General features: G+C 33.4%; 1 protein-coding gene across 1 annotated transcript; it reads left to right on the top strand.

Moving 5' to 3' along the window:
• Window positions 1–12,096: 12,096 nt before the first annotated feature.
• On the top strand, window positions 12,097–25,441 carry LOC123676406 (cytochrome P450 307a1-like). Its single transcript, XM_045612285.1, has 3 exons — window positions 12,097–16,065; window positions 20,487–21,269; window positions 24,568–25,441. Exons 1-3 carry the CDS (start codon window positions 15,675–15,677, stop codon window positions 24,909–24,911), a joined length of 1,518 nt encoding a protein of 505 aa, XP_045468241.1. The 5' UTR covers window positions 12,097–15,674; the 3' UTR covers window positions 24,912–25,441.
• Window positions 25,442–25,672: the final 231 nt, after the last annotated feature.

The following is a 25,672-nucleotide window of genomic DNA, read 5'->3' as shown; positions in this document are numbered from 1 at the left end:
TCCGTCACTGCAACCACGTCACAGTTTTCCTGAGCAATTAAAACTTCCAATTTGTTGAATGCTGTACCAATGGATTGTAAATTTTGATGAATTATGCAAAATTCTTTAGTGCACTTTGCCGGCTTTATTTGATTCACTATTGATGTTTTGTGTCTTGCCTATGAATGTTGACGATTGCAAGTTCTTTTTATATTTCAGATTTTCGAAATAAACTACGAAATGAAAATTCTCTTACGATAACTCCTTCCGGCCAGTTTTCAGGGTTACAAATGGAACTGAATAATTCCTCTGTATGGACGCCGACACTGAATGCAGAATTATTACCAAGTGTGTTAAGCTTTTTAACCTCTATTTCTTCGTTTTTAATTTTGTCCCTGAGATAATCTTTGATTTTTTGTTCAGATATATCTTTACCTTGTATTCTGCCAACGTATATCCATCGTCTTTTCATTACACCTTTGATAGATGAGTTTGTTGTTTTGTTTACACCTGTGCATATAATATTCCTTTTTGTTTTGCTCTTATTACGACTAATTGTTTTCCATTCATTGTTTTCTTGTAATGAAGGTCCTCTTAGTTCATTAATTCGATTAGATTCTCTTCTCAAGTTGTGTCCGTCTTCTATAATCTTATCAGTTGTTTGTATACTTGTTGTCTTTTGAGTTGACAAGTTATTTTTAGAGGTTAGTAGTTCCAGAGATCTAGGCTTTGACTTTTCAGCATACGTTGGTTTCTTATGACTAACTTCATTTCTCACATCTTGACATTCTTTGCTGTTTGATACTTTCCTATCTTTGTTTATCTTGTTGACATTGATAGAAATTTCATTGTTTTTATCAGTATTCTCACCTTGAATCATGATTTTTTCATTCAATAGGGAGTTATTATCCATTAATATCTTATTTTTTTCTTGTACTTGCTTCAATAGTTCTTTCAGGTAAAGTACCTCAATATTCAAGATGTCTTTTTCACTTCTGAGTTCACTGATTTCTTTAGCGAGTTTATAAATGTTACCCTCTTCGTGCTTGCAAGAAGTAGATTTTGAACTTGCCGATATATCCATACATTTCGGGTGGAAAATATCAAAGCATTTGTAGCATTTAACTGAATCCACCACTTTTTTTCCGCATTGATAGCATTTAATTTCAATTTCTCTAACATTTTTGTCAGAGCCACTTTCAAATACGTCTTCATCACCCGCCATCTTTGATACGAGTTACAATGTGCGGGTGCAATAGTGACCGAAAAATATAAACTTAGTTACATGATAAAAATGCTTCCGACCTCCGAGTTATGTTGGTTATTTAATCGATGTGCTGAAGGAATCGGACCAAAGAGTGGAATATGTGAAAAATAAAATAAAAATGCTCGAATTGAAATGAAAAGTTGATGGAAATAAGAGCCGTTCAAGTCTATTCAAAATGGAACGAAATAAAGATAAAGTTTGTTTCAAGTGCGGTAAATATGGTCGTTTTAAAGTGCATGGAAATCCATAGGTGGCGCACAGCAGCAAGGAAGCTGGCGTTATCAACAATTTGGACGAAATCGACGAAGAGGAACTCGAGGAAGTGGTCGAGGTTCAAGACAATGACAAGGTTGGCAGCAGAATCAACTAATAGCAGAAGTGAACACGGTAACTCAAGCATTTTTTGGCTGAAACCTGAAACCAAAGATTTATCCTCGGATTTATCTAAATTTGAAAATTCAAATAAATAGTTGTAATAGTAGAATAGAATGGTTACATGATAGTGGGTGTACTGATCATATTGTAAATAATGACGAATATTTTCATGAGTTTGTAGAATTGAAAGAACCAAGACAAGTTAGAGTAGGTGACGTTCGTTGCTTACAAGCAACAAAAGTTGATAATATTTTGCATGCATTCAATGTTTATGTTCAAAATAAAGTGGACCAAATAACAAATGTTTTTTTCGTGAAAAATATGGATAGAAACTTGATAAGTTATGTTGAAAAACATTTAATAAAATTGTATCAATAGGAAATATTTCGAAAATTTTTGATCCAAAAGGAAATTTGATTGCATTAGCAGTTAAGAGAGAGAATCTGAATCATATGAATAGTGAAATTATTAGAAGTGAATCAAATTTGACTATCAAAAACAAGTTGTCTGGAAAGGAAAGATTACATAGAACATAGAACATAGAACGGGCAAAAGAAATGTTGGTAATAATACATACAGATATTAATAGACAACATAGTACTACAGACTACAACGGCGAGAAATATATTTTAACTTTTGATGATGATTATAGCAAAGTAGTCTATAGAATTAATTTAAAAAGTGAAATTAATAAATGTTTTGTTTATTATGTAAATTTAATGGAAAATTTAATGAGAAAAAAATCAAGAAGTTAAGATACGATAACGTCACGGAATATATAAATAGAGATGTTTAAAATTTTGCTAGTGAGAAAGGAATTTCCATGGAACCATGTCCACCATACGTACATGAATTGAACGGAACGGAGGAAAAGTATAAAATAGATTCGATAGATATGTCAAAGAGTTAGGCAAACGTACCGTACTTTAACGATATTGGCCTGAAATCATTAAAACTGTAGCATATTTGAAAAATAGGGTTATTACTAATACAGTCGAAAAGAATAAAACTCCTCTCGAAATAATGTTCGGTGAAAAACCAAGTGTTAAAAATGCATGGAGGTAAAGTTTATATCGGAGTACAAGAAAAAAATGAAGATTCGAAATGGGATAGAAAAGCAGACCTGGAAATTTTGTTGTGTTATACTGATGTAGGTTATCGAGTTTTCGTAAACAATGAAATATTAATAGCTAGACCTAGACATGAAGACGATGTAGATTTTATTTTATTTTATTTTATTTTGAAAATAATACATCCAACAGGCCATAGAGCCCAATTACAGGTGTACATAATTAAACTATCTTATAAAATTATACAATAATTATACTATCAAAAAAAAAAGAAACAAATCATGATAAGCCTACTACAAAAGTTAAAAAAAAAAAATTCAATTCTGAAGTGCACTGAACAATAAGTGCCTAAATTGGTATAAAGACAAGAAAAATATATCCACACTCTGAAGATTATTATAAATCCTGCACATTGACGTAAGTGGACAATGAAAATGATGCTGAGTATTAGGTACATCAATATGAAAAGTTGAATGCGATCTGGATGTAAAACGAGGAACATTCAAATATATTGACGAAAGGAGAATTGTCGAATCGATACGTCCGTGAATTATCTTATAAAGGAAGACCAAATCATTAATTTCGCGGACCTTTCTGAGCGAAATGAAATTGAACTCATCCAAAAGAGAGTCGTAACTATATCCTCTATCGGGATAAAAACCATGTTTTCTCTGAAAACCGAATTTGAGAAACCTCCTCTGTACACCCTCTATGCAAGTTACATATTTTGCCTGGCAAGGATTCCACACTAAACTGCAATATGTCAATTTACTCCTCACCAAAGCTTGGTAAACAGAGGAAATTGCTTCAAAGGATGAAAATTCTCTACAATTACGAATCACAAAACCCATCATCCTCATAGCACTTGCCGTTATATCTCCAATATGGGAAGAAAATGTGAGTTTCGGATCGAAAACAATACCCAGGTCCCTTGACTCGTTTACTTTTCGTAATAGCGTGTTATTAAGGTGGTAATCATAAGCAATATGGGATGGCTTCCTAGTGAACGCCATAGTTTAACATTTACTTATGTTTAGGAATAACTTATTCTCCACACACCATGTATGCAATCTGTCGAGGTCACCTTGCAACAATAAACAATCCCAGCGATCCCCAATCTCCCTGTAAATCTTTAAATCATCCGCAAAAAGTAATTTTTGAGAACAAAAAATATCTGAAATGTCATTGATGAACAGGAGAAATAACAGTGGTCCTAAATTAGAACCCTGTGGTACGCCCGAGGTGGAAACGAATGAAAACGACCTCACTCCCTCATATTCTACAAATTGTTTCCGATCTCTTAGATAAGATTCCAGCAGAGACAGGAGAGCACCGGTAATACCAAAGTTGGATAGCTTCCTCAGCAGTTGTTGATGCGAGACACGATCGAACGCCTTGCTGAAGTCCGTATAGACCACATCTACCTGTTTTCGAGAATCTAGTGACTTGGAGACATATTGAGTGAATATACATAGATTCGATGCAGTGCTCCGGGACCTGACAAAACCGTGTTGATACTCAGATAATGATGTTCGAACGTGGTCATAAATTATATCAGACAAAACTATCCCGATCAACTTAGAAAAAACTGATATTAGAGCAATTGGCCTGTAATTAACAATCTCCGAATTCTTTCCCGACTTTAAAATTGGGCAAATGCGCGAAATTTTCCAGATATTCGGAAAAATGCCGGATTTTATCATCAAATTGTATATTATGCATAGAGGTCGGGCGAATAAATCCATATGAGACTTTACGAGTCTAACCGGGATACCATCTGGTCCCACAGTCAGTCTGTTTTTAAGCCGTTTGGATGCTGATATGACAAGGTCCTCGGAAACGTTAGAAATATTCAAAAAACTGTTGGAGTTAACAAGTTCCTCATTTCCACCGTTGATATATGACAGATTTTTATCGTCATTCATGACGTATACATTTCTAAAATTTTTTGCAAATGCATTGACTATCGACTCTGGAGTTGTTAAAGTCTCCTTATCAAAGTGCATCTGTCCGGGAATTCGAGACTTGTTTTTTTTAGAATTTACGTAGTTCCAAAATCCCCGAGGATCTCCCTTCAAATCGTTCTCAGACCTTTGAATGAACTCTCCGTAAGAAAATTTAACACCGCGCTTAACAGAACGTCTTAGACTTTTGAAACGCTCGAGATAAAAAAGTGATTTGTGCTTCCTGTACATTTTTAGGTAATGATTTTTCGTCTTTATTTGAGTAATTAATTCATTTGAATACCACAATGGATAATTACGGGAGCAGCATTTTTTTAAGGGTACACACTTTGAAATTATATTCTGAATAATATGGTCAAAAATATCACTAGCATAGTTTACGTCTTTGATTTTACCTAATTGTTGACACCAGTCCACTTCACCGAGAAGCCGACAAAATTTTTGATCATCTAAATTTCTAAAATCATACCGTTTTGCTCTGGAGGAGAAATTTCTAGGGATAGTGGGACATGCTGGAACCTGCACAATAAATACTGGATGATGTAGATCAACTGGCACTAATGGATCGTCATGGGGTAGCACTTCACAAACTGTTTCCTTATTTGTGAGAACCAAATCCAGCAATCTATTATTATGGTTCCATTATGGTTCCTAACCTCGTTACATTGCTTCATATCACAAAAATTGAGAAAGCTGTTGATACGGGCTGTCAAGTTAGTTTGGAGATCACCATCATACAAATTTTGAAGTTCTGGAATATTGAAGTCACCCATAATTGTTATCCTGTCTATTTCTTCCTTATTTTCTATTAATTCAAAAAATTCATCATACTCATTAATAGTAATATTTGGTGGAATGTATTTTAATAATACAATCATTGGAATATAATTAGCTCCAGAAATTTTTACCGCCAGGACATCAATTTTTTGAATAGGACAGTCAATCTTATATATTTCCGAGTTGTATTCATCACTGTTAACTGCCAGCAAAACTCCTCCTCCGCGAGTTCCTGTACTACGATCTTTACGATAAACTGCATAGTTTTGTGGAAATAACTCACCATCAAGTACACCCTCCCTCAACCAGCTTTCAGTAATAGCAACCACACTGTGGCCACTTGTCAGTACATTTTGTAAGAATATGTGCGTCTTGGTATTCAATCCTCTACAGTTTTGGTAATAAATTTTCAGTGCGCTGGCATATGTCTTCTCGTCTGAACGTCTGCTGGATGAGTTTACAGCCTCCCTAATAGAGGATCCTGTAGCTATTATTGTAGTGTCATCTGCGTATTTCAAGGTTACCATACCAGGAATATCAATATACCCTTGTGCATCTTTGACAAAGATGTTAAATAAGATAGGATTTTTCGGTGATCCCTGTGTTAAGCCTACATGTGTTTGTTCTGGTCCTATAAGTTCCCCGGTAAATGGATCAATGAGATAGACGTTCCTCTGTACTGTCAATGACTCAATGACCTTAATAGTTCAATTATATTTTGAGGGACATTGATGTTCAATAAGCTTTGTTCAAGAAGGTCAAACTGGACAGAGTCATACGCTTGCTTGATATCAAGGAACACTACAATGGAAATTTCATTTTTTGATAGTGCAGAATATTGTCATCAAAAGTGATAAAACATCATTCACTGATCTTCCCTTGCGAAAACCAGAATGAAGTTCCTGTCCATCAACTGATTCTTCGTAAATTCTCTCCAACCTGGTGGCTATAAGGGATTCAAATACTTTCAGGATGAAGGAAGTCAGAGAAATAGGTCTGTAACTCATTGAATCATTTGGAGGTTTATTAGGTTTACAAATGGGGAAAACGTAGGTATCTTTGAGTGATAGAGGAATATGTGGGGCATTGAACAGTTGATTGAATACTCCCGCCATCAACATTGTAGCCTGGATCGGTAAATACTTCAGCATACTATATGTTATTCCATCTTTACCTGGGCATGATTCTTTTTTTGTCCTTATAGCCATGATCAACTCATCCAGAGTAATAGGTGGAAAAGTTGAAGGGCGGTAATTTTTTGGTATAATGGTCCTTGGAATATTTGTATTTTATGTCCAACCAGAGCTTTCTATCATTACATGTAGATAAATTTTCACAGAACATCCTGAATGAATCACGTTTGACCTGCTGAATTTTGTTCTTGGTTGCAGCTTGAACATTTTCAGCATAGAGGAATTTTTCGAGAGATGGATCCTGTAAATATTCATTGAAAGCTCTTGCCCTCATCGTCACCGCTTCAGACAAATCATCGTTCCACCACTGTTTCCTGTAGGGAGTTGGCCGAGGAGTTTTTCTTTTAGGTATGGAGGCCTCAGCTGCTTCTAAAATAAGATCTCTTAATTCCTCCAAATTATCAGTGTTCCTACTTTCTATGGCACTCTCAATATACTCTTGATATTTCAACCAATCTGCCTGGGAGGTGTTGTATTTTCTAGTAGAAAAATGAGATCTATATGTTTCGAACGATTGTGGTGAAAAATTCATTGATGTCATAATAGGAAAGTGGTCACTATTTCCAGGATCAGGGATTATTTCCCATTTTGCTTTAATTTTAAGATCACTTGAACATATGGCAATGTCAGGAGCGCTCAAATTGGTACCAGGTATGGTGATTCCGGTTGCTGAACCATCATTAAGTATAGTCACATCATCTGACAAAAGAAGTTCACTCAACACTTTGCCATTTCCATTTTGAGTACCCGACCCCCAAGTAGGATCCTGAGCATTCGAATCACCACATATGATATAAGGCTGTGTAATGTTATCAATCAAAGATCTCCAAAATGTAATGGGTAACTTAACCTGCGGAGGGGAATAAATATTGATGATAGTGAGATTTAGATTATTTATTATGATTCCCTGAACTTGAGTCCTGTCAGGGCCTTTGACAAAATTCATATTCAGCTCCGAGAAAGAATGTGTTAGATCTGCCTGAGAATAATTACTTTCATAAGATGATTCATCTATTAAGAATAGTCTATTCAAAGTTTCTTTAGATTTTGGTGTGAGAAGATCTTTGGTTTTGACTTTTGGTGAAGGGGGAAGGGGGTCCCCAGACCCCCCTGATGACAAGTCCATCAGAAAAGGAAAAAATTCCGTTATCAGTTAGCTTCAAAAATACCCGTATTAGTATAAATTGACCCTAAAAAGGCCTACCTTCTAGTATACGAATACTACACAGTGTAAGTGGATGTTGGAATATTAATAATTACCGAAAATTAGATTAATTTATTGATTATAAGGAAAAATCACAGGAGAATAAACGCCAATGTCAACGGTTAACCTCCGAATTTTCATTTAGTTTTATCGGTACCATAATTCTATGAAAACACTCTGTGACTTTGTGAATATTCACTTTATAGAACACAAACTGCAGGTTCATACAATTTTGAATCCATGCATACATTTGTGATACAAAACTATCCACTTTCCTTATTCAAATTCCTGATGGGGTTTCAACTTTCAACCCTCTCCATGGGGTTGTTAGTAGAAACAAGCTTTGTATCCCAGATCATGTCATCAAAGATCGAGCTGTCTGAGTGTTTTCACAAATTCTGATTCGTTGGTGAGTTATTGAGGGTGGACACTTTTAAATGAGACATTGTATCTATCAAACACCAACGTGTAAAATTTTTGGCAAATTTCATCTGAACTTCTTGAGAAATGCTGATGTTATGTTTCAAATTCAAATGTCGACACCCTATATTTTGAAAACGTTGCAGATCCGTCTTCCATAATAAAAATAAATTCTGGTGATAGTCCATCGGTGGAATTATTGATAATAGGAATAAATAATACTTATTATTTATTCCTAATAATAATAAAGTTTTATTAACCCATCATTCGCAAATTAAATTGTATTGGACATGTCAAAGGCAAAAGAATACTACGAATTTACAAACTGAAACAAACCTTTTGAAGAGAATTATGAAAAATAGAAAAAACCCAAAGAAACCCAAATCCCAAAAGCCCTGAGCCGTCAAAATTTAATTAATTATATCAAATAAATTAATTATAATATGTTTGTGAAAAAAATTCTGAATTCTGAATGATGATAAAAAAAACACACTGACCTAAGTACATTGTTCAGTTTTTTTTTTCTGAAAACTCTCAAGGTAGTGGCATTTCTTATTTCAAGAGGCAGTAAATTAAAAAAATAACCTCCTGCATACTCGGGAGTTTTTTTATATCTTTGGTAAGTAAATCTACTCCATTTCAGTTGATTGACCCCTCTGGTGTTATATTCATATTCATATTTTCGATCTCATTCCTATTTTGGTACGTACGACACAGTACTTTCATCAGATATATATATATACACAGGAATGTAAGTATAGCTTCCCTCTTGAAAGTTTTTCTGCAAGATTCCAATGGATGAAGGTTGAACATGAGCCGAATAATCCTTTTTTGGGCAATGAACACTCTTTTACTTTCAGTTGCATTGCCGTATACTATTATATTATAACTTATTCTTGAGTAAATTAATGCATAATAAGCGCTCATTAGTCCTGGTTTGTTCAACGTTTGTTTCAAATTTAATAAGGCATAATAACCGCTATTTAAATTCATTGAGGAGAGAATTCAGTTGAGCTCAGTTATGTAAACGTACCCCCAAAAGTTTTGCTGTTTCTTCGGGTATCAAAACATGTTCACTACTTATTTATCTGCACTGTGAAATTTTCATTTTTGGTTATAAAACTCTTACGAAAGTTAAGGCAAACTGTTTTGGTCTGATTTAATATAAGATTATTCCTAAGACACCATCCACTACGTCACTAATTACAGCATTCGCCTTTTGACGCAATTCCTCCATTATAGGGGCCGATATAACAATGGATATGTCATCTGCGTACAGAATTGGCCCCAATTGGGCCCAAAAATCACTCCCATAAATATTGTCATTCAATTTGGAAACACCCTGTATATGCATTGTCGACGAATTTCTCCCCTGAGACACCATCCACTACGTCACTAATTACAGCATTGGCCTTTTGACGCAATTCCTCCATTATAGGGGCCGATATAACAATGGATATGTCATCTGCGTACAGAATTGGCCCCAATTGGGCCCAAAAATCACTCCCATAAATATTGTCATTCAATTTGGAAACACCCTGTATATGCATTTTCGACGAATTTCTCCCCTTATCGTCATTTTTTCATCGATAGTGTGTTTGTTTCATACCAAGGTTTCTTAGTAGACTTTGGATTTTTGTTCACCTTTCTCCTCTCAACTGTGGTCCCTTCATTTACGGGACATTCTTTGTTTTAAGTTTGTTTGTTTATTTTCGTTTTTTCAGATGGTAATATCTGTTTGGGAATTTCTAGATCCATGGGAACATATGATGGCACTGTCAATAAACGTGTATTTTCCATATTTGCAACATTACTAGACGATTCGTCTCCTGATGTTGTGAGTTTCTTATAATAATTAATAATAATAAATTTATTCATCCCAAAATCAATTACAAAACATTATTATAGCTAAGAAGAGCGATTTGGCCTAAGTTAAAACTTGTGTGCCTTAATCACCCTCATCACAAAAAATATGTATACGCAATCGGGCATAATGGGCTGCGGGAGCACAGAAGATAGATGGTATTGGTTGTCAAACAAGTAATTATATTCACATAGATAGATGTTCAACAATTAGAAAACAGATGCAGGAATTTAACTTTATTTTCTTCAATGAAGGATTTTATGGATTTACATGGAGATACAGCTACAAAGGAATCATTAATCTTTGGCATAAAATTCAAGCTTGACAGTATATAGAGATTTCTAATATTTAGAATGTTAAGTTCTTCATAAAGTTCTAGAGTTGGATATCTAGATGGTTTGAACGATAAAATTTTCAATATTCGATTCTGACATGTTGACAAAGTCTTCAAATTTGAATCATACAAACCGCCCCAAACGACAATGCCATATCCCAGAACCGATTCAACCAATGACTCATATAATAAAATAATCAATTTTCTGTTCAATATCTGTCTTAATTGACTGAATTTAAAGAATAGTTTTCGAATTTTTGATGTTAGATAAATTATGTGTTTATTTCATTTTGAATTTTTGTCTACAATTATCCCGAAGTATTTGACCTCTCTAGCCTTGTTTATCTTCGCACAACTGCATGATCCAATTTTTAGGCAAGATGATGAATGAATCGACAAAAATTTAGTTCTTGGTTGATCTGCTATGGTTGGGGAAAATGTCATGAAATTTGTTTTATTATAATTCAAGCTGAGCTTACTCCCTGTCAGCCATCGACACACATCACCAAGACCATGCTCCGCTCGTCCATATACTTCACTCCAAGTATCAGTATTTGTACTCTTTGCTTTCGATCAGTTAGATAGTTTTTCAATAGTAGCAGTGGAGATCCCCGTACACCCAAATTCTCCAGTCTCTCAAATAGTATTTCATGTTCCACCGAGTCGAACGCCTTAGATAAATCTAAAAAGACCGCTAAAGTTTTTTTTACTGTTACTATGCTGTTTGTAAATACTACTGATACATTCAAAAATTGCATTTTCCGTAGACTTATTTTTTCTAAATCCAAATTGACAGTTAGTTAAAATTTTGTTTTTTTTCAAAAAAATTTTCAATTCGCATCTTTATACACTTTTCGAACAATTTGGCAAAGTTATTAATTAATGATATGGGCCTATAATTTGTTGGTAGACATTTATCTCCTGACTTAAAAACTGGCGTAACTATGGAAACCTTCCATGCATCTGGAATTGAGTTCGATTCTATACATTTATTATATACAGGGTGTTTCCTAAACATGCGGCAAAAATTCAGGGGGTTGTTCCTTGGACTATTTTAAGCATGTTTTGTCCTTGGATGATTTTTGAAAAACCTCTTTGTTTCGAAGATACAGGGCGAACAACATTTTTCATATTTTTAAAATTAATAATAGTTTAAATAAAAATGCGTACCGCACTGTGTTTACTAAGTAGGTACAATTTATTTTTAAATTTGTTTAACAACATTCCAATTACTAAAAACGGCCAGTTTTTTGACTAAAAATTGATAAATGTGGAAGACTTGCGAAATCTGATCATTTCTGGGTGTAACTTAATAAGAAATGATCCTGGTGTTTTTGAAAGGGTTCGACAGTCAATGAGGAGAAGATTGGATGCTTGTATGCTGGCTAGAGGTGGTCATTTTCAACAGTTTTTGTAGGTTGAGTTGAATTTTCATGTAATTTTTCATAATAAAATGTTATTATCTGAAATTTTGTTTCCCCTATATCTTCGAAACAAAAAGGTTTTTCAAAAATCATCAAAGGACAAAATATTCTTAGAATAGTCCAAGGAACAACCCCCTGAATTTTTGCCGCATGTTTAGGAAACACCCTGTATATATGGAGCAATGGACTTATTAACATTTTATGATAACGCTGAATTATATCTGCAGTAACTCCATCATCTCCAGGAGATGACCGAGGTTTAAGAGATCTTATATGCAGAATCAATTCATTTTCAGTAATTGGTTCTAAAAAAATCGAGTTGCTTTGTCTGAAAGATCTATTATCGGATGCTTGCAAATTTAAAGTCTGGTCAATATTTCTTTGGACCTCCTTTCCAACATCTATGAAGAAACCGTTGAATGCATCTGCTACATCTTTCTCATTCTCTAGGAGTTTGTTATCTTGAATGATGGAAATCTTCCTTGGTGAGGTTTTTTTTTTGTTTATATTAGTAAATGAATTCACAGTCTTCCAAAGTTGTTTATAATCTGTCCTAAATTCTGAAATTTTATTTATATAGTATGTATTCTTAGTTTTTTTAATTAATTTATTCAAAAAGTTTCTGTATGTTTTATATTCGTTTGATAGTTCCTGTGAAAAAGTCTTAAGTGATAGTTTTTTGAGAGAATCTCTATGTTTTATAGCATTGATTATGCCTTGCGTTACCCATGGTTTCCTTTTTTTATTTTCATTCTTAACTACCTTTTCCCGAGCACACCGATTGACAATTGATGAAAAAGTCCCAATAAAAGCCTGGTAATTTTCATCAACCGTTTTCTCATTTTCATAAACCTCATGCCACGTTTCATTCTTCATCATTTGTAGCAATCTACCGTGATCAACTATTTTATTTATTTGAACTGTATCCGCTCTATTACATATTTTAACATTATGTATGCTGACACCAATGCAGTAGTGATCAGTTATTGCGGAATGAACAATTTAAGGTTTTATCTCTTCTTTTTCTCCCTGAGAATTTGGTACCTTTAGAAATAAATGGTCTATAACCGTTGCCGAGTCTACGGTAGCTCTTGTTGGTTTATTAATACATGATAAGAACCCATTCTCAGCTAAAATATCCAGATATTTATTCACTTCATAATTACCAGAGTTATCAATATTAATATTCAAATCTCCTATGAAAACTTCAGTTTCTTGTATATCTATACTTGAAAAGTAATTTTGAAAGTCTTCTAGGAAAATATTTAGATTCGATTGAGGGGACCTATAACTAGCTGTAAGTCCATATGTTTTTTCATCAACCCTCAATAGACATCTCAATAAATTTGTTTCATGTATTTTATGAATTTCACAGTGTACTCCTTACATATACTATTACTCCGTCATTTTTATTAAATGAAGATTCATTATAAAAAATATCATATCCATCGATTTCAAAATCATCTTTATTCTCAACTTAAAAAGTCTCCGATAGCACAATTGCGCCAATATTATTTAGTTTCACTTGATTCAAATAAATCATCAATTCTTCAAAGTTTTTTCGGATACTACCAATATTAAAATGTATTATATTGAAGTTATTATCATCAGAAATGTACTCCACTTCGTGAATTCCCTCGAAAACCTTTGTGCTCATACTATTATACCCATCAATTTCTTTGAAATAATCTAACAACATTCAAAACAATATATAAATGCAACCAATCGTCGAAAGAAAAACAAAACAAGATCAAATTGAACAGATTGGCTCCGCAATGTAAAAAAAATATATCATCAACAAATATGTAAAATAACCTAATTATCTGAACTTAATTATAAAGGTGCTAAGATTATTAATTCTTAAACTAAGTATTGTTCAAATTACAATGTTCTTGTTATTAAACACAGACAAATCTGCACTGTCATGAATTTTTTTGATTTTATTATTCAATGTACGAAAAAGTGTTAAAATACAGGCTGAAGGACCCTTGGTCGATGGCCAATTGCATATGCAATAAAATACTGTTATTATTATTATTTTATTCATTTTCACAAAAACATCCCCGAAATTGGTAAATACCAGTCTCCTATCGTGTATCTGAATTGCTTCCCTATATAGTTGAAATTGTTTCTTCTGCAAGTCCTCCATAATTCCAATTTGTGTTCCTTTCAAAGTTGAGCAATTGTGCTGATATCTCTCAAATTTCACAATAATTGGTCTAGTCTTCCCATTATTCTTTCCTATTCTGTGAGCTCTCACTATATCTTCCTTCCTGATGTTTGTTTTCAATTTCGCGTTGAAGAGGTTGAGTACTTTATCAGTTGTTTTTCTCCTTGCTCCTCGTCTAAGTTGTATATGCAGATATTATTAATTTTACTTCTTTGTTGTAAACTCTGAACTTGATTTTTCAGCTGACCTTTGGTTAGTTATGGTAACTTCCAGGGCATTCGGTTTTTCCGTGATTTTCACAAAAACTTTATCAATAAATTCGTCATCATTGAAAATATCTTTCAGTGCTTCTTTGATTGTGAACTTCATATCGTTAACAACTTTCGGAACCATAATGATTTAAATTAAATTATAACAAATAAACTTGTATTAATTATTTTATCTGTGCAATATTCAAATGAATTAGATTCGTTTCTTTTCACGGAGCACAACCGAAAACACGTCTACCTGATGCGTGCCATATGATGAATATCTTTCTTAATATTGGAACTTTTTACCTTCTGTGCACTGGTTTTTGTTGGGACCTTGGTTGACTAAATCATTTCATTTAATAAACGATTATTTCCCATCAGAATATTATTCTTACTCCTACATTCTTACCAAAGCGACTTCAGATAAAAAATTTTCGATTGGAGCAGTTCACTTGAATCGTTAACTTGGGAAACTTCATCAGTCGATTTTTGCATGTAAATCTCATGCTGACAGGTGGTTGTTTTTTGCTTGCAGCAAGTATCAGACACGATGGATGAAACATACCCCGCACATTTAGTGCAGTTGACAAACTCCTCAACTCTTCTATTGCAATCAAAGCAAACTTTATCCCTTAATTTAATTAATTTCAATGTTTTCTTGAGAAATCGTGAGTCGACTTACTTTTGCATCCACACTCGAACACATCTCGCGTAAGAAATCTTTATTGAAATCCTGGATGAATCACCCCTCTCATTTTGTGTCTCTAATTCAACCTTGTAGATGAATAAAACATATGAAAATCAATAATATATTACTTTCATTTCATAAACATGTGAAATAAACTAACATTAATGACTTCAATTTCTATATCATAACATATTTTATTATTATTACCTATATTCTGCAGGTACTTTGGAAATAAACAAAAACCTTTGTTTTTATAGTTTTACCTCACACTCCGTAGTCAGTCCCTAAGAGCTGATTTTTTCTGTTTCATTCATAATAGGTAAATCCTCTTCATTCAAACTCTCCCCAAATCACGAAAACAATATCTAACCTAATCCTGCCTTGCCTTGACCACGAAAGGAAATAATGGAATAAAATAATATTATCGAATTAACTTAGTTAACATCGGAAATGGGTGACATAAAAAAGATGAAAACACGAAGATCCTTATAGATCTATTGTCATTCTTATTCATTTAATCGTATACCTTCGAAACCTCAGTTGAATACATGCATCTAAATAGGACATGGGGGTATTTAAATGAATGAACTACATTCCATAACTCAGACAGCAGTTTGCGCCAAGAGCAGACAGTTGGCTCTCTATAACCAAAAATCAGAGTGTTTATTGAAAATAACAACAACAAAAATACATCATGATTTCACTGCTTCTCCTCAGTCAATTCACAATGATATTAATCGTTATACTCATGGTTATAGTACTTCTGGTAATCTATGAAAACAAGAGATCCAACAGTAAACTTCCAACCTTAGACAATGGTCTTCTTCTACCTCCAGTGCCTTTTCAACTGCCGCTAATTGGTCACCTTCATCTGATGGGCGGATATGATGTCCCATATAAAGCCCTAACCGAAATCGGAAGAAAATATGGAAATGTGGTGAAACTACAGTTAGGCAATGTGAAATGTGTAGTTGTAAATGATCAGAGAAATATCAGAGAAGCTATTATCAATAAGAGCCATCATTTCGACGCTAGACCAAATTTTGCAAGATATGAACATCTTTTTTCTGGAAACAAGCAAAATTGTGAGTATAAGTTTTCTTTTTCTTTCATTTTACTTACTAAAAATAATTAATAATTAACAAATCTGATCTCAAAGTGTTATCTGCAAGAATTCAATGAACGTAGAGTTCAAATTAAACTGGCACTCAAAAATTCTCGAATTCTCGTTGAAACGATTCGATCCCATCCAAGTCCTTGACCTTAGTTTCATCTCATTTATTAATTTCACATATTCAAATGTTCAGTTCATTGAGGAAGGCAGGTTAGGTGGTCGCCTAGGGCGGCAAAATTCAAGGGCGGAATTTCAAGCTCAAAAATCGCCTGTGTAGAAATTCAAAGTTCCAAATGAGATTTAATTCGGTCAGCAATAATAGGAAGGAATACCGACAAATTTAATTAACATCAAAAATCATCAAAGGTGCCGCATTATGCATTATACTGATAAATAACCAGATGTCTCGTTATCCCCTCATAGTGCTGTTTACGAGTTATTGACGCTGAAAGAACACATGCATTCATCAGGCTTGTCGGTGTTCGCTTTGCTGAACATTGTCGAATTTTATTGCCCCTTGGGGCGGCTTCTGGACTATTTTTATTTTCAATTCCTCGATCAGAATGTTTTCCAGAATAGAATGCAAAAGATACGAGAAAATATTCCAATTCACCATTTCCTTCTTGAAGAATATAAGAAGTTTTATTATTTCACCACATTCCATTATATTATAATATTTTTCATTTTCTATATCAAAATAACTAGTGTTGGGCGTGGACGGATACAAATTTAAAATAATGGTTCATCCGCATAATCCGATTGTTTTACTCGATAATCTTAAAGAAAAAAATAACAAAATGTTCAAACTTTTTATAAAATCAAAACTGAGCAGAAAACCAGAAACCGCAGAGTCCGCACTACAGAGGGGCGGTAAATAATGGAATGATGGAGAGCCGCATTATCTACTTCTTTCGAGAAATCAGGATTCCTGGAAGAAAGAATTAAATAAATTTTTTTTTTCAAATTCACTAATCTTAAACATCCTTGCATCGAGAATGTCTGCAACATCTATTCGAATTAAAAATAATGAATCATCCGGTTCTTTTATTTAATCATATAAAAAAACGGAATGTTCGAGCATTTTATGAAGTCGAAACTCAGCAGAAGAATCTGAAACCTGAATTAAATTAATATATTTTATAATTTATTGATAAGAATTCAGTTGAGCACGTTTATTGTTTATTACGTACATACTACGTTTTCTAAATCATCTATTCAATTTAAATTTGAATCCATAAAAAATAATTACACTTAAAATACATTTTATTTTCTTAAAAAACTTTTCATTAAAAAAGTGTAGAGTTTTCCATTTTAAATCTATACAAATTCACGAATCCAACCAAATAGCTCCTCCCCACTGCTCTTTTGTGTCGTACAAAATCTGCAAGGGTGCCGACGATTTGTATTTTTGCCAGGACGGCAGAATCGCTATAGCGGGCCCTGAAACCTGATTATCCAATATTAATTTTTAGCATTCTCCAGAGTTAGCTTTTGTTAGGGCAGCTAATTGGGTCTCTGTCTAGGGCGGCAGTTTGGCTAGCGACGGCCCTGCATCCGATTTTAACTTTTACTCTTTTGCCACGTTGAAACCTACCTTGGGTATAGCTAAATTACATTATACCCACAGAGAATTATTCAACAAAAATAAAAAGAAATGCTCATCCAACTCCTACTCATTTCTATGATGATCAGAGAGATTTAAATTTTGCTTTGAATGGTAATGAAATTTGGCATTGAGTGATCTTGAGGTTTTACAGTAATCCTGTTCGAACTAAGAAGATTAGCATTTAAAATGACGAATAATAAAACATATTGTTTTGCATTTAGGATCACTGTTTGAGATCTCCAAATAGGATACTTTTTCTCAAAGTGCATAATAAGAATATTTGCTGATATTTCAATCAATCTGTCAAGGTTTTAGGAATAACCGAATATCTCATGAAAAACTAAGATGAGAAACTAGATTCAATCTCTTCCTTTTTTTTCGATATTCTGTCCCCATTTTTAATTTCCTGATGACACTATCAGCACGAAATTTTACGCTTGAATTTTTTTAACTTGAATCGGTCAAAAATTTCAAAAAAGAAATATCTTACGGAAAATTGTGTCGAATAAAAAGTTTATGGTTTTGACGAGTGCTCTCATGCTAAAACCTTTTCTATTTACGTCGCCCTTGTGGAAGGAATGGAACCGGTCAACTTTGGAATTTTAAATAGGAATTCCTATTTTTTATTGCAGATTCATATTCTACAGTAAAAATACAGAAGTCATCAAATGGCTATGCAATCGAATTCAAATTTTCCATCCTAATGGCCTTAACGTATTCGTTCCATTAATCATTCACATGAAATTCTGGCGTTTCCCACTAAAGTGTTTGTGTTTTCAGTTTATCTACTTGTACTATCCTCGATCATTTGCAAATGGTGGAATTATTTGTTCTTGTTGTTTTTGGTTGAAAAATCGCCTCATTAATTGAAAATGATGAATCGAAAGAAATGAAAATAATCGAAATGGATCTCTTTCATATGGAATCCAGTGCAAATCTCAATCAACTCGTCTTTCTTTATGCGTAGAACATTTTCCATCGTTTTAATAGTTGGTCAATTAACTCTTAGAATTTCATGCTAATTATTAATCGAACCCATACATTAAAGTCATTCCGACGGAAAATTCAAATTCGATTATAGAGCCATCTGTGACGAATAATGAAAAATTGTTCGAACATCACTTTCGTTTTTTGGCCGTAGAATACGAATCTGCAATGAATAACGGGGGTTCTCCCATTTAAAATATCAAAATTGAGTTTCCTTCCGCCACAAGGTTGAAGGAAATGGAAGAGGTCATAACATAAGTGGCCTTCCCCCTGAAAACTAACTTTTTACTATAAACTTTCCTACATAGGACCTTTCAAGATTTTCAACTGATTCAACTTAGAAAATTCACCCGGTATGCATGAATATTTTCTACTAGGTCAGATATGTTGTCACTGAATTTTTTTTTCAGATATTTTGCTTGAATTTTTTATGATTCTGATGGCGCTATCAACACAAAATTTTTAATTTTTATATATCTGAAGATGTGATCAGCAACTCCGTCGATTTTGTAGAATTTTGTTCGAGGCTTCAAATCATCATTCGACATTCGAATGCATATTTTCATCTCGATCGAATTTTTGAAATGAACAAAAAAAAAAGAAAATTTCGAACATTCATAGTAATGGAAAACCTAGTCAGATCATTAACAAACTTAACCGCGCTATTCGAGATCCGAACGAACCTTGGAAATTTCTGTTTCTGGCTCCGTTCGTTCGATATTTATCTCATCGGTAGATATATGGCCAGGCAGACGGACAAGAACGAATTTCAGTACGTATTATTCATCAGCGAGTTGAACGTAGGCCATTTCCGGCATGAAATTCGAAAATTGCGGACGAAATGATAAAGAGATCAGTTCGGAGTGACGAACGAGTTATTCATAAAACATGAGACAATCCTGGTACATTCATTTTCTTTAAATTAATATTGGCGATAAAAATGCTCTTCTTCCGTATATTAATTACTAATGATGATTTCGATGACTGACAAAAAATGTTGGTCTCATTTACTCTTTCTTAGGAAATTCATGTTTGTTTTGAATGGGTCTTCCTGCGGAAACCACAAATGGACGGTTGGCTTCTGTTGTGGACTCCGTTTGTTTGTTGTTTTCCTTCAAGTGTTGCTCATCTAACACTTTTTCACCGTACTGATGAGGGCCGAAAGACCGTAGCACGTGTCTACGGTTGGCACTTCTCCTGAGGGCGTGTTCAATATTCTTATTCCTTGCTGAATATCAATAAATTCGAAACTCTATCAATAAAATTTATCCGGGAACAATAGTTCATCGTAATTTTGATAAGCACAAATAATGAAATCTGTTTATTCACCAATAACTAAACTCAGAACGGTAGGAAAAATTTCCAGAAAATGTTTTGACTTCGGGTAGTTGATAATCGTTATGTTGCATATTTTATATAGAAGATTTTCGGTGGCATGATTTATTTTGATGAGTTTTTTCCTCTTCAAAATTGAAAAGAGTCACCCTGTATATGCGCTGAGGAAAAAAATACTCTCTTTCTGTTTTTGTAATGTGGGATTTCCGTATTAGTTAATAAATAAATAGTGTTCGAGAGAACTAGTGAATTTTCAAACAGAAAGAAAAAAAACAGAATTATTGCAGCTCATAATAATCAATGTCGCTTTAACATTTCTGGGAATTCGTTGACCAGAAGAATAAGCGGAAACTTTTTTGTCGTTTACAGATAACTTGAACGCTAGCGACAAACTATCGATTTAAATATTTTCTAAAAGAATTTTTTTGGGGAGTAATTACCAAGATGTTCTCATTTTGTTTCAGCTTTGGCCTTTTGTGACTGGTCTGAAGTGCAAAGAACACGTAGAGATATGCTGAAATTCCATACTTTTCCAAGGGTATCTACTGGTATCTTCAACAGTTTGGAATCCATAATAAACAAAAATACACAAGGGATCATTGCGAAAGTAGACACAGGAAAACCAGTGAACTTAAAACCCATTATCATACAGCACTGTGCCAATATTTTCACTAAACATTTCTGTACCAAACAATTCAGCTACAACGATAAAGAATTCCTCAATATGGTCGAAGACTTCGATGAAATATTCTACGAAGTAAATCAAGGATACGCAGCAGATTTTTTACCCTTTCTTATGCCTTTTCACAAGGGAAACTTAAAAAGAATATCTTCCTTAACCCACAATATAAGAAATTTTGTATTGAATAGAATTATTGAAGACAGATACGAAAAATTCAACAAAGAAAATGAACCAAAAGATTACGTTGATGATTTGTTAAGGCATGTGAAAACCGAAGGTGAATTCGACTGGGAAACAGCCCTATTTGCCTTAGAAGACATAATTGGAGGACACTCGGCTGTCGGAAATTTTTTTATGAAATTGTTAGGTTTTTTGGTTAAAGAGACTGAGGTTCAGAAAAAAATTCAGAAGGAAATCGACAATATTATAAGCTCAGAAGGAAGAGATATACTGATTAAAGACAGAAATAGGATGCCATACACAGAAGCTACAATATATGAAGCAATTAGATTAATCGCATCTCCCATTGTCCCGAGAGTTGCAAATCAAAACAGTTCTATTGACGGTAAATATTTTACATTTTTATTCAATATTTTCATCTTCTTTGCCTCTTCACAATTCTAATTAATAGGATGTGTGTTGGAAATGCCTTTGTCATTTTATTTCCTTCGTCTACAAATGGAATTGGCATACAGTCGAATTGGTGTAGAACAAAAATCTAACTTGCGATTTTCTTCGTTTCCGACATTATTGTCTGACCAACTAACTCTTCATGTTAGTATTTCTCCACTGTTTTTAACGTGTTGAATTCAGATGATCACCTTAATTCTTCAAGACATAGGTGAGTCACTTTTCTGTTTGAGGGTCTGCTTAATTTCGAGCCTTCTCTATGACAAATAAGCATTTTTTCAACATCTTCAGTGTGATCACAATGTTCTAGGAGTTTCGTTTGGGCGCTCACCTATTTTTTTTTCCTTCAAAGGAGGTCGTGATCAACTTCCATTCCAAATCTTTATGAAGCTGTTTATTTGTGACAAATCTATAAGGTATTATAGACTTATTAGGTAGGCTGATTGCAGCTCTTGCTTCACAATTACTTTTTCATAAGATTTCTCTTACATGTGGAGTAAGTCAATTATCTAGTTTTTTTTCTATTTCATATCGATCTTTTTTTAGGTTGTTATGAATTTCTAGCTTCCTCCTGTTTTGTTATGTGAAATAAAACGAAGTCAACTTGGAAATGGTACTCATAAACATCGTTTTGTCTTTTCTTTCCGGGATGATTTAAAATAAATAAGTCATATTTTAATAAAATATCAGTCTATTATAGGCGGACGAAACGCATTTTGTTTCTAGATAACTCTTTCTATTGAATTTCTGGATAATCCACTACGGAGATGAGAGTTTATAAGGCAAGGAACATTGATGATCCCATCAGTGTTCCCGGAATGAACATCGAAATCTCTTGAGAACGCTTGGCCAAAATATATTTAAAACAATTGATAGATTTTTTTCATTCCCAAAGAAAGAAATTGATTAATATTGATAAAGAACTTTTTGAAAATTTATTTGTTCAATTCCTACGTATTATTCTTCATTCAAGGGTGTTGAAACGGGGGAGTACTGGGGGTAATAACCCCCCAAGATTTCCGAAATATTGAATTTTAGAAATATCGCAAAGACAAAAAACGAACATTTTGAGTTCATTTTCGCTTTCAAGATTAGTACTTTTATTGCACTACGTGAACGTCATACAACGTGCTACACAACCGAAAATGCCCACAAACGAAAATGACAGATTTCTCGGATCATTTCAAGAAAAATAGTCCTATAACATGAGTCCGCAAACGCTTTGTTTTCGAGATACTGGTGTTTAAGTTCAAGTTTTTTTTCAAACACCTTCCCATCACAAGATATTTAACTTGACTTGGCAGATATATTCCAATTTGAAGTTTTCATCTTGTGATATGCTTATGTTGTATGCAAATCTACAGGGTGATATTTTTTTCTGGAAGGGTACCTGCTTCTTTCCTCCAGAACTACAGAACCACTGGTTAAATGAAAAATCTCTGGTCTGTTACTACACTTTTTGGTTTGTTGTAGTTTTGTTGTTTCTGCTTTCAATTTCGAAGGAAAAATCAAAGAGCTCTGTAGTAATCCTCAGGAAAATCCAAATTATTATAAACATTCAGTAAGTAAGCTGTGATGAATAAATTAATTATAAGTTTTGGTACTTATTTACCTATTCTGTAACAAAGATTGATAAAGATTCGATTAAATTATATAAGCATCACTAAAAAGTACGACTATACAAGAAACACCCTGTATCTCGAAAACAAAGCGTTTGCGCGCTCATGTTTATGGGACTTTTTATTCACAAAATCATCCAAGGAATCTCTCATTTTTCTTCTAACTCCATTTTACTAAAATTCAGTATAAGGTAAGAACAACCGAATTGGTAATAAACAAAAATATTTTGAGTAATTTGATTCAAACTTCGTTATCAAACTTCTTTTTCTGACATTAAACAGATATGAGAACACGTTGTGGTAAAAAAAAAATTTTTTCGCAGTTTCCGGCTCTATGTTAAGTATATTTCGTTTTTCTAGATGGTCTTCTTCCGTTCACACATTAGCATTACCGTCATTGTAAAACAAGCTGTGAGGGTGTTTTCTCGAGACGGAAAGCCAAGAAGGTGCAATCTTACAACTGCGAATTTAAAAGAATAACAGATAAACTTTTCTTATCGCCTGGTGATGACACATGCCGCATGCGGCTGAAAATAACCAACAAATCGATTTGAATTTTTTACGATTCAAACTACAAATAATAATTAGAAACAGAATCTTCTGAAATAAACCGCTCCGTCACAATGTAAGAATTCCAAACCTCTCAAAGATGTTAACAGCTGATAATTTTGACGCTCAACATCAGCAGACGAAGCCGTACCTAATACCTCAATATATCTGTAGCTATCAGTTAGGTGTCATAAACCAATTATGTCACAAAAAAACTAGGAGTTCAAATTTTGTTTTCCTAAAATATATTCAAAGGTGTATCATTGAATATAGCCATTTTGTTGACAATATCAAGTTTGAAAAATTTATTTTTATGTCTATTCTATCTCAAAGTATACTGTGTCCAATCATCTTGCTTTCTTCCAAGTTATTAGTTCTTCTCCTGCTACTTTACGCCACTCTGGATCATTTTTCATTGTCTGCACTCTGCAACTCTCCCAATCAATTTTGATTGTATTGAAGATGTATGGTCAGATCTTCAACTATTCCAAATCAACACAATGGATTCATATTTTCGAAAAAAAGCTGCATAGTTATTTGCCTATTGATAATCTGGATGACAAACATTCTTAATGAGTAAAGAATATCATTAAGGTACTTTCAAACTTCAATTTTTCACTTGATAGAAATCCCTTTGTTTTATATTTATGACAATATATTTTCAAATGCATTTCGTGTTTCTAAAGTTTTATTTTAAATTCTACAATTAACCAGTACAGACTCCTTATATGACATTAGTTATCAGAATTAGGTTAACATGACATTTATACGTAAAATCATAAAATGTACACACAGTCATAGAACCAGATATACAACACCCTTGGCCCTATATTACTCAAAAATCATTCTAAAATCCAGTTGAGCTATCCAAATCTTAAGTTTTTCAACATATTCCTATAGAAATCAGCAAGATTAAACCATAGAGGTATGTTTTGAAAACATCTGCAGAAGTAACAAATTTAAAAAACGTGTTATGTTTCAATTAAAAAAAAATACAAATCAACACATGTGTATAATCAATCAAATATTAATAACTATATACTTATGATACTTGTATTTCTATAGGTTATCTGATTGAAAAAGACACCCTCTTACTACTCAATAACCACGACCTCAGTATGTCGAACAAACTTTGGTTACATCCTGAAAAGTTTATGCCTGAAAGATTCATCAAGGATGGGAGAATTGTGAAACCAGACCATTACTTACCATTTGGAGGTGGTAAAAGATCTTGTATGGGATACAAAATGGTTCAATTGATCAGTCTAGGGATACTAGGAGGATTGTTGCAACACTACACAATCCATCCGGTGGATAAAGAGGAATACAAAGTGCCAATTGGTTCACTGGCTCTGCCAAAAAATACTTTTCATTTCAAATTCATCAAAAGATTCGCTCCTAGTTGCTAATCTTCCTAAAGTTAACTTGAGATTTTTATTACTTCCTGATAAAGGATGCCTCATTTCATAATCATTTCCATGAAAAGAATCATTATCTTATTTTACAAGTAATAAATATCTCAATTCTATCATTACACATTGTGGCGAAATGAATAAGCAATACATTTGTTCACTTAAATCAAAGAGCATGATATTATACGCTTATGAATTTGTCAAATGCAGATGCTTTTATTTATGGAGAAGTTAAAATATTCAATATCCATTGTAACAGTATTAGAGAGAATGTTTCTATAAATTCATCAGTCTCATATTATGAAAACCTGAAACAGACTGTAAATTTCTTCACTGGAATAAAGCGTCTTACATTACAAGTGTTATACTTCATAACCCTGAGATATGATGGATATATTTTTTATTTATTATTGTATTGAGATTGTTATAGGTTCATCTCCTCTCGAACTGACTTAGTTTTATTATATTTTTAAGATTGAAGGTATGTAATAATATGTATTTCGTACTCAAAAATTGACACAATTATATTCGATGGAAAATAAAGAAATAAATATTGATGAAGAATTACTACTACAATTTTATCAGACTTATCCTTTCGCAAATCAATGAGTATTCTTTATCTTCAAAATTGAAGAAAACTGCTAAAAAATTGAGTTATTCAGGCAGACATACAAAAAAAATTGAAGTAACTACTCAATAGAAGTTCACTTATTCATAAATGAAAAGATTTAGCCATTTTGATTTTCCCTAATTAGCTA

Source organism: Harmonia axyridis, chromosome 3, assembly GCF_914767665.1.
Source record: "Harmonia axyridis chromosome 3, icHarAxyr1.1, whole genome shotgun sequence".
NCBI classification, from domain to species: Eukaryota; Metazoa; Arthropoda; class Insecta; order Coleoptera; family Coccinellidae; genus Harmonia; species Harmonia axyridis.
Note: the sequence above shows the minus strand (reverse complement) of the source record. Positions and strands in the feature narration are given on the sequence as shown.